General features: G+C 46.2%; 1 protein-coding gene across 2 annotated transcripts in view; it reads right to left on the bottom strand.

The window, feature by feature from the left end:
- Window positions 1-4,947: 4,947 nt before the first annotated feature.
- ptpra (protein tyrosine phosphatase receptor type A) overlaps window positions 4,948-10,316 on the bottom strand; it is a 57,867-nt gene continuing 52,498 nt past the window's right edge. For both annotated transcript variants that reach the window (XM_063211562.1, XM_063211563.1), the window contains exons 21-23: window positions 10,284-10,316; window positions 9,906-10,041; window positions 4,948-9,461 (exon numbers count right to left, since the gene is read on the bottom strand). The exon at window positions 10,284-10,316 is cut by the window's right edge and continues 119 nt beyond it. In XM_063211562.1, the coding sequence (XP_063067632.1) occupies window positions 9,387-9,461; window positions 9,906-10,041; window positions 10,284-10,316 (244 nt within the window). In that variant the 3' untranslated portion in view covers window positions 4,948-9,386. The remainder of the gene's footprint in view (window positions 9,462-9,905; window positions 10,042-10,283) is intronic.

Below are 10,316 nucleotides of genomic sequence, written 5' to 3'. Positions count from 1 at the left end.
TCACGTGACCCAAAATGATGTCACACGCCGTGGCGCGAGCTGCCGTGGCGCGACGTCGTGCACCCCACATTTTTTGTAACTTGTCGTGCGCCACCAGCGACCATGCAGGTAGGCAGACAAAGCAGGAGTTGCGAAGAGAGGCTACAACTACTGTAGGCTACTACAGAATGGATCCTGCATCATTTTGAGGATAATAAAATGTCCTAGAGAGTTATTTTATCTTCTCTCTTAAATGTTGTTCAGTGAAACAATTGTTTACTTTGTTCAGAAGCACGTTGTGTTCGGCGATCTATTTATAAATTCTGCCGCCAGAACAATGCTCTCACATGGTCTTGGAATGATCTGGCAATGTAGGCTACAACAAAAAATATATGTTTCAATGTGGTAAGTCACAAGTCAGACGTTCAGTAGCCCTACAGCAGCCGTGTTTGGCTTTCTATTTTATACATCCGTAGAACTCACGCTGCGAGTTGCGAAAGATACTGCCGTTTCTCTCATGAACAGCAGAGGGCACTTCCGACAATGCGAGTGAGGGCGCTTTTGAAGTATGAATAGTCTGGCGCAAGTGATGACGTCATTAATGGTTCTCGCGCCAAACGCGCCAAAGTGCGCACGTGAAGTATGCAGAGCCCTTTAGTGTCTATGACATCACACACTTAGCAGAATGCTAGCGCGTTGTGGGCAACAAAAACTCCCCCTGTAAATATTCAAACGGACATATGTACTTTTTAAGTTAAACTTTTTATGTTCAACCCTTGTTGAGGTCTCCAGAGCGACATTCAAATCGGAAAGCTCTTGAGGAGATTTCTGTGAAATTGAATGATCATTTTAAGGATCTAGCTCCACTGGGCCCCATTCATTTTGGTCTCTGCCGAGGCCCCTAGTGGAATTCTGGTGGAACTGCAGCCAAAAAGCCAGTATAATGGGGCTTAATACGGAGTGCCAAGGCTTTTCTAAAAGGGCTGTGTTGTGCTCAAGTTCGGTCTCCTAATGGGTGTTGTCCTATCCTTCTTCTCTTTCTGTGGTGTTTGGTGGTGGCTAGCATAAAATGTGTGCTACCGCCATCCACAGCTGATAGGGAACTCCATTTAATCTCAACCTCTCACCCAACGTCACATGGATCTCGAAAAATTACAATCCTGAAGTAGGCCTATCTTACTCTAATAGACGCTCTTTGGCTGTAGCACTCAGGGAATCGACATTAATCATTTTCAATGATTAAAGTAGACTGACTTGTGTCTCTGTCTTGACCCGGACTCTCATCTTTTTGGACTCTGTCGCATCTCAGACTCTAACCTCTTTGGACTCGCTCTTCACCTGGACTCTACAAAAGTGGTCTTGACTTTAGCCCTGCAGTTGATGGATATTGTTATTACATTGCAGAAACTTGACTGTTGCAATGTGGCTTGATGGGAAACTATCAGATCAAGTCAAGTCAAGTCAAGTTTATTGTCAATTTCTTTACATGCACTGGTCATACAAAGAATTTGAAATTGCGTTTCTTGCTCTCCCATGCAGACATAGACTAATCTAGGTAAGGACATAGACAGTATAGACATAGACAGTACTCATACATGGACATAGACAGTATGGACGTAGACATTGCTCATACAGACATTTAAAGTGCAAGACTGGACAACAGAAGACTTGTAGAGAACATACATTAAAGAGGAGGTATTTTGTTGTTCTTTTTTTCTAAAAGTCCTTTATAGCGTTCTGACATAGTAATAGTACATTTGAAGAAATAAATAATTAAAAAAAGGTTTTTATTAAATACACCAGCAGCAGTATGTGTGTGTGTGTGTTTTGTAATGTGTTTTGTGTGCGTGTGTGCGTGTGTGTGTGTGTGTGTGTGTGTGTGTGTGTGTGTGTGTGTGTGTGTGTGTGTGTGTGTGTGTTTAGTGCAGGTAGAAAGTGCGGTGTGCGTCTGTGTGTGTGTACCTGTGTATGTGTGTGTGTGTGTGTGTGTGTGTGTGTGTGTATGTGTGTGAGTATGAGTTGTGTGTCAGTGTGTGTATGTTTGGGTTTAGTGCAGAAAGTGCAGTGTGCTTGTGTGTGTGTGTGTGTGTGTGTGTGTGTGTGTGTGTGTGTGTGTGGTGTGTGTGTGTGTGTGTGTGAGTGTGTGTGTGTGTGTGCATGTGTATGTTTTGAGTTAGTGCAGGTTGAAAGTTCAGTCACAGATGTAGTAGTGCAGGTGGAATGTTCAGTCGCAGATATGGTGGTGGGGATGAGGGGGGGGAGCGTTGTCAGTGGCCTGGCTGGCTATAGGGCTGACAGTGAAGGGAGAGTGGGTTGAGTGTTCAGTATCTTGATTGCTTGATGCATCGTGCTGCTTGCAAGCCTGGTGGTACGGGAACGGAGGCGCCTGTACCTCTTTCCAGAGGGCAGGAGGCTGAACAGTTTGTGTGCAGGGTGGCTTGTGTCTTTGATGATCATCAAGTGCTTTTCGGTGAGGCGTGCGGTGTAAATGTCCTGCAGGGAGGGGAGTGGTACTCCAATGATCTTCTTCGCTGTGTTCACAACACGCTGGAGTGTCTTCCTGTTTTTCTCCGTGCAGCTTCCTCCCCACACTGTGATGCAGCTGGACACGACGCTCTCTATGGTTCCTCTGTAGAATGTTGTCATGTCATGATGGAGGGTGTAGCACTTGCCTTCTTTAGTTTGCGCAAGAAGTAGAGACGCTGATGGGCCTTCTTCGCCAGTGATGTAGTGTTGGTGGTCCAAGAGAGGTCGTCGCTGATGTGCACTCCAAGGAACTTGGTGCTGCTCACTCTCTCCACAGCATCACCGTCGATGGTCAGTGGTGGCAGTTGTTTTTGGACCCTCTGAAAGTTGACAACAATCTCCTTGGTCTTGTTGACATTCAGCAGGAGGTTGTTGTCTTTGCACCATCTGGCCACAGTCTACTTCTTCTCTGTAGGGGGTCTCATCGCCCTTAGTGATGAGGCCCACCAGTGTTGTATCATCCGCAAACTTCACTAGATGGTTAGTGCTGTGGGTCGTTGTGCAGTCATGTGTCAGCAGCGTGAACAGCAGGGGGCTGAGAACACAACCTTGCGGAGCCCCCGTGCTCAGGGTCAGGGTGCTTGAGGTGTTATTCCCTACCCGTACTGCTTGTGGTCTCTGCATCAGGAAGTCCAGCAGCCAGTTGCAGAGGGAGGTGCTGAAACCTAGTTTGTCCAGTTTTCTGATGAGTTGTTGTGGTATTATGGTATTGAATGCTGAGCTGAAGTCAATGAACAGCATTCTCACATATGAGTCTTTATTGTCCAAGTGGGTGAGGGCTGGATGGAGGGCAGAGCAGATTGCATCCTCCGTGGATCGCTTGGCTCGGTATGCGAACTGGTAGGGGTCCAGGGTGGGGGGTAGGGTGGCTTTGATGTGTGACAGGACTAGCCGTTCGAAGCACTTCATGATTATGGCCGTCAGTGCTACAGGACGGTAGTCATTGAAGCATGATGGTGATGATTTCTTCGGCACGGGTATGATGGTAGCAGCTTTGAAAAGTGATGGGATGACTGCTTGCTCCAGAGAGATGTTAAAGATGTCTGTGAAGACATCCTTCAGCTCTTCTGCACAATCCTTCAACACTCGGCCAGGTATGTTGTCTGGGCCAGCTGCTTTGCGTGGGTTGATGGTGGCCAGTGTCCTCTTCACACTGGCAGAGGACAGGTACAGGGGTTGATCATGGGGGGGAGGGGGAGTTTTTTGTGGATGAGTGTCATTTTGTGCTTCAAAACGGGCAAAGAAACTGTTCAGGTCGTTTTAGCAGAGAGGTGTTGTTGTCACAGCTTTCGTGGTGCGGGCTTTATAGTCCGTGATGGCCTGTATGCCCTGCCACAGGCTCTGTGCATCTCTGCTGTCTTTGAAGTGTGTTGTTATTTTGTCCGAGTATTCCTTTTTTGCTTTCCTGAATGCCCTGGGACAGGTTTGCTCTTGCTGCTTTTAGGCCAGCTACGTCTCCTGCTCTGAAGGCTTTGTCTCTGGCCCTCAGCAGTCTGTGAACGTCTCCTGTGAACCATGGCTTCTGGTTGGCTCTGGTGGTGATGCGTTTTATTTCTGTAACATCATCAATGCATTTTGTGATGTAGGAGGTCACAGTGTCTGTGTACTCCTCAATGTCAATGTGGTTGCTGTGGGTGGCAGCTGTTTTGAACATGTCCCAATCTGTGGTTTCAAAGCAGTCTTGTAGTCGTGACACGGATCCCTCTGGCCATTTTCTCACCTCCTTCAGAGCTGGTTTGGTGAGTTTTACCTTTTGTCTGTAGGCTGGCAGTAGCAGAATCGTTAGGTGGTCTGATAGGCCGATGTGGGGGATGGGCTTTGCCTTGTATGCTCCTTGTTTTGGGGTATAAACAAAGTCCAGGGTGTTTTGTCCTCTTGTTGGAAAGTTAACATGTTGGTGAAATTTTGGAAGAACTGTTTTGAGATTTCCGTGGTTGAAATCTCCCATGACCACTGTGAAGGCATCTGGGTGTGCATCTTGTTGTTCACTGATTCCCCGATGCAGCTCGTTCAGTGCCTCGCTTCTGGCGCTGGTGGTATTGCTAGGAGCGAGGTAAACTGCGACCAGTAGAATGGCGGATATTTCTCTTGGTAGATAGAAGGGTCGGCACTTGATGATCATGAACTCCCATAGCACCATAGCACCATAGCACCTTTCAAATGTCCATCTGTGCATTACAGAGGTGGGAACATAGCGCCTTTCAAATGATTCTAAATTAAGTACTACCACTTATTCATTGTTGCATTATTTGTTTTGAACTATACCAGTTAGAGATGTGAAAATCTTGAGGAAAAAATATTTGCTATTAAGGAGAGTTCTAATTCTTACTCGCACAAGACTTCTGGAATTTGTACTATTGGGCAATAATAAAAGTCATATAACATTGCAAACATTACACTACATGTACACATTCACACACATAATCAGAAAGAGTCACTTGATAAAATCTCAAGCACTTTTATTAGAGTTCAACAATATCTTGCTTAGAAAGGCCATGAGGCACGATATAATTATATATAAATTTTAAATCATATATATAATTATATATACATATATATTCAAATTTGGAATAACAAAACACTAGAAAACAGATGCAAATAAAAAAAACATACAATTTTAAGACAATAATACCAAATAAGAAAAAAAGCAGAAAAAATAATTAAAAATCAAAATAACAAAAAAGAACCGAAGCAACCAAGCGCTGTAGAAGACGTGAAACTGGTCCCAGTACAGTTGAAAACACGCGTCAGAGAAGAAGAGAAGGAACCAATCACAGGCTGTACAGACAGGAAACAGGAAGGAGATTTAAATTAGCTTACAGTATGTACAGAGGGGCGGGGCAAATGGGGGAGGGGAGGGGAGAGGGGTGGGATCTAACGTGAGATCCAATCACAGTGGGTGTAGAAAGATGAGTGGCAGGAAGAGGAAGAGGGAGGGGATGATGAAGGCTACCTCAGATGATGGCTCAGGGAGAGGCCGGGTGGGAACGAACATCACAGTCTAAAAGGGAGGCAAAGGGTAGGTTGACGCATGCACGCACACACACACACACACACACACACACACACACACACAGCTTCCCTCTCAGCCTGTGGGTTAAAGGACACATTTTAAATGGAGAAACAGTGGAATATCTTGAACGTTTGGAATCAAGTCTGAGTGGAGTTGAGTCAGTCTGCCTCTCCACAGAGGAACTCTCGGGCACAACATGGAATGGGAGGAAGTTCTGGAAAGGTCCGGATTATGGAACCTTGCTGGAGTTCTAAGCTGGACCACTGGACCAGAGTGTAACAGACGCTTCTGGATTCTAGACTTTGGTGCCGAACGGCCCAATGGAGTTCCAGCTTTGGGTCCAGAGATAGAGGGCCTAACTCAATATCTATCCCGTCGACTCCTTTTGCTTGTGGCCTCATGATGCAAGACAGGGCGTCATTGACAAAAGTTTTATTCAAAATGTCACAAAGGAGCAATTCGAAGGTTATTTTCTCATTTGCAATTGGGATGTTGAAAAGGCAAAAGTCCCCCAAAAGTTGTTGTCGTTTTCACCAAAGAGGCAGGGCATCAACAAAGCACGAGGCTATAAGCAAAAGGGGAGGACAGGAGGTTACATATTCAGTTGGACCCATGGAGAGAGCACTCCTGCTGTGGACAGCCAAACCATCATCAATTCATGTGTCCCAACCAATGGGCAAGAGGCTGTGGAAAGAAAACAAAGGTGTAGCTTGGTGCTATGTAGATTTAAGATTGGCACAGTGTAACCGTAACTTCAAACACGGTTGTGACATTGCATGGAATGACGTCACCCCTATAACATCCAGCCAATCACATTGTGTCTTTTTTTTTTAACCCCCAAGGTGGCAGCTGACACGTCACTGTCCTTCTTGGAAATAGCATAAGTCTGCCATCATGCACAGAATTCCCTGGACTTTAAAAAAAACAAAAACGAAACAGAAACAAACAAAAAAACGTTATACAAATTAACCACTAATGCGACAATTAGCCTTGGTGCGTGACAACTCAAACCGATGAGCTTCCTCTTGCAGCAAAGCAAACACAGTTACAATTCCAGATCAATATTCTCATTCATTTACAGGCTCATTCACTTGCATCAGGGTGGTGGTGGTGATGGGGAGATGTGGCGTTTGACAGGGCTGGACCGGTCATCTGGCATGCAGGGCATTTTCCTGAAGGGCTGACAGTCACCAGGGGCCGATGTTGTTTATATTTATATTGTTGTTTATGTTTGTTTCATTTTGGGTTTTTTTGTTGTTGAGGAGGCGGCCTATTGGTACATCTTTAATATAGACAATGGAGTGAGTCAAGCAAAATACAGGAAGAAAATGGCTTGGGTGTCTGGGAGGGACGAGTTTGAGCCAAAAATGCCCCATTTTTTGGTTCTAGTCCAGCCCTGACGTTTGCATTCCGCAACGGTCCCTGTGGAGCTTTGCTTTCAGCACTGCCCTTCCCCACCTCCTGTTAAACATTCTGGAACGCATCATTGTGACTCAACAGAGCATCATTCAAGCGGCTATTTCAGAAACCAAAACTCATTTGGGACTCAAAGACGAGCCTTTTCTGCTTTGTTTTACTGGGTAGAACAAAGTTGTAGCCCACTTCGACTTGGTATGATACGAGTTACATACCGGTATTTCACTTATCCGATTATCAGATCCCATCTCTATGTTCCGAACATTCTGGAACCCTGCATTAGGATGTCACAATGGCAGACATTCCAGTCCCGTCTGTCTGCTGCGACCATGCAGATATTAGAGCAACAGGTCAGGAAAGTCCCAACTAGAACCAGCCCACTGTCTGTGAGTAGTCCAACATGTGACTGGTGAATGCAGGTTTCCATGGCAACAAGCACAGTGGCAAAAAATAACAGACAAAAAAATGGCTGTCAAATAATCATGTGACCAGCGCAGACGTTTGGCGTGTTTCAGCTCTAGCCAACTGAAAGAAAACACCTTTGAACTTTACTATACCCACACATACACACTATGGTAACATGGTCACTGCCATCCGTTAAGGCGAGAGAGGCGTGTCAATTGACTACAATCACAATAAAAACAAATAATTCCTATGCTTGCTTACTAATGGTCTGGAAAATAAGAAAGTAAAGTAATCTATAGGATAGTGATGACATCACCTGGTTGTATTTGAGCGAATGCGCATCACAAGCAAGGAGAGTTTTGCACAGTTACGACAGGCACTCCATGCTGGGGCTACTGTAGGAATTGTACACAGAGAGATTTTACGCTTGAGAGTAGATGAAATAATCAGAGCTACACGAGGAGTGTACAACAAGCAGGTGAATAAGAAACCCACCCACCTCCCCTTACCTCAAAACCAGGCTGAGCAGAGGCTACGGTAGCTCCTCCTCCTCTCCATCTCTCCACTTCCTGTCCTCTATTCCCTCTTTACTAACTTCCTTCCTTTTTGCTCTGGTGGCAGCAGACGAGTGGGGACAGTTGTCTGCATTTGGCACACAGTATTGTATGGGAGTGGCACCTGCGCTATGCTTTGCTGTGCTTGAAGGCGTATATGCTGTGTGTGCTATGTGGTCTCTGGGGCTTCCTGGGGGATGCTGTGAGTAAATGCCAAATCTGAGGCGCCACTGTTGCCTGTGTGTGTGTGTGTGTGTGTGTGTGTGTGTGTGTGTGTGTGTGTGTGTGTGTGTGTGTGTGTGTGTGTGTGTGTGTGTGTGATGTCAAGTCTATCTGAAATGCAGCTCACAACACCTAGACTCGAACCCTGTTCTGATTTCCACGGCTGGGAAACCTCACCAATCCACCTGCATCACCCATCCTGCACAGCATAAGGTCACAAAAGGGTGTGTATATGGAGGTGTGTGTGTGTGTGTGTGTGTGTGTGTGTGTGTGTGTGTGTGTGTGTGTGTGTGTGTGTGTGTGTGTGTGTGTGTGTGTGTGTGTGTGTGTGTGCGTGTGCGTGTGCGTGTCTTCGCTGAGAATAATAAGATGCATTTTGATTGGCTACCTTTGGTGCTCCCGTCACACACAAAAAGCTTCCTCGAGCACCAATCAGGCTCCACGTTTTAAATCACAGATTTTTTTCCTTGTTTTGTCACTCAACCCAAAAAAAAACAATAAAATAAAAACAGAAATAAAATGAAATGAAAATGGAAAGAGGAAAGTAAAAAAAAGCAGAAACGCAAGCAACAAAAACAAAGCCCTAGTGTCATCATCCTCCCCTTTGCTTTGCTCCAGCCAAGTAGAGATTCTCAGTCCAGGGATAGAGAGGCATCCGACCCCCCCAACCCCAACCCCAATTTGGGCCAATCCAGTCCAATCTAGCTTGGCCAGCTGCATTCTGGGTAAAACCAGGGTGCATTCTGGGTTAAAAATGGTGGCTCTTTTAAAAAGCGCAGCCCTAGAAGGGGGAGCGAGTGGGGGGCAGACGAGACGTCTAAAAGCCAAAAGATGTGAACGGGTGGAGTATATACACAACACAGGAGAGGAGTAAAGAGAGAACGGGGGACGTGGATGGCCATATCATTGATCAACATTACCAATATTACAAAATATCCAAGAAGGCATCTGATCTGGGTTTCTCTTCTTTCTTTCATCTCTGTCCGTCCGTCCATCCATCCAATCTGTTTAGATTCTCTTCTCTTTTTCTCCTCACCCTTTTTTCTCTCTGTTTTCATCCATTGTGAGTCCTTTCATGCACACTCTCCCTCCTCCTCTTCTTCCCTTTTCCGCGACCATGTCCATGCTGAGCTGTAGCCAGTGCCAGTTCCCCCACACCACCCTACCCAACCCAACCCAACCCAACCCTGCGCCGCCAACCAGGCCCTAGGCACCCCTCCCTCCCAAACCTCCACTTTGAAGTTGGCATAGTCGCCCTCCCTCCCCACCCTCTACTTGAAGTTGGCGTAGTCGGAAAAGGCATCGATATACTCCTGGACCACTTTATAACAGAACTCATACTGCTCCTGTGGGGAGAGAGGACAGAAGGGAGGTGGAAAAGGGGGGGGATAAGAGGGCAGAATTGGGGAAAGACATCAGTGTCACTGTCACAGTGTCACAGTTTCTTGCTCAGGAAATCTTTACAGTAACTCTCTCCAAACAAGACAAAACATTACCCCAATGAAAGTGAAATTTGTAAACAAAAGTGTGAACTTGCTGGTATGCTGACAGAGTTGTGTTTAAAGTTGATGGTTGGTTATTTTATGAATGTTTACTGGCTAAAAAACTGTTGATTGCCTTGTGGAATCTGATTGGTTGAGAGGCAAGAGATGCTGAGTGTTTATTGGTTGACTTTGGTTGTCACTCACCAAGTGGCTGCTATGATTTGTTTCATAGTGTCCAAGCTACTGATTGGTTTATTGGCAAGTGACACTGTGTCTTGATTGTGGCTAATTGTGGCAGTCACTCACCAGTGTCTGCACCATGTGTGGGCGCTGCAGCCTGAGGCTCTTGACGGTCTGGAAGACGTCCAGGATGCCCTCGGCCTTCACCCGCTCCAGCACCGTGCTCAGGGCACAGAAGGTGCCCGTCCGACCCGCGCCCGCACTGCACGGGCACACACATTCACCCAGAGACGCAGACAAACACACAGACAGAAGGACACACATTAGCACCCAGAGACGCAGACACAAAGGATTCAAATATATATATATACAGTACTCCTTACGTCTACACTGGCATAGTACAAAATCAAAACAATCAGTCTGATTGGCTGTGGAGCACATCGAGCGGGACTCAGGGACCAATGATGGGAGCTGATTGGTGGAGGCTGATTGGTGGAGGCTGACCTGCAGTGCACTGTGATTGGGTGGTTTCCGGAC

This window comes from Engraulis encrasicolus, chromosome 12 (assembly GCF_034702125.1).
Source record: "Engraulis encrasicolus isolate BLACKSEA-1 chromosome 12, IST_EnEncr_1.0, whole genome shotgun sequence".
NCBI lineage: Eukaryota > Metazoa > Chordata > Actinopteri > Clupeiformes > Engraulidae > Engraulis > Engraulis encrasicolus.
The sequence above is the reverse complement of the archived record's forward strand: the minus strand, read 5'-3'. Positions and strand labels throughout refer to the sequence as shown.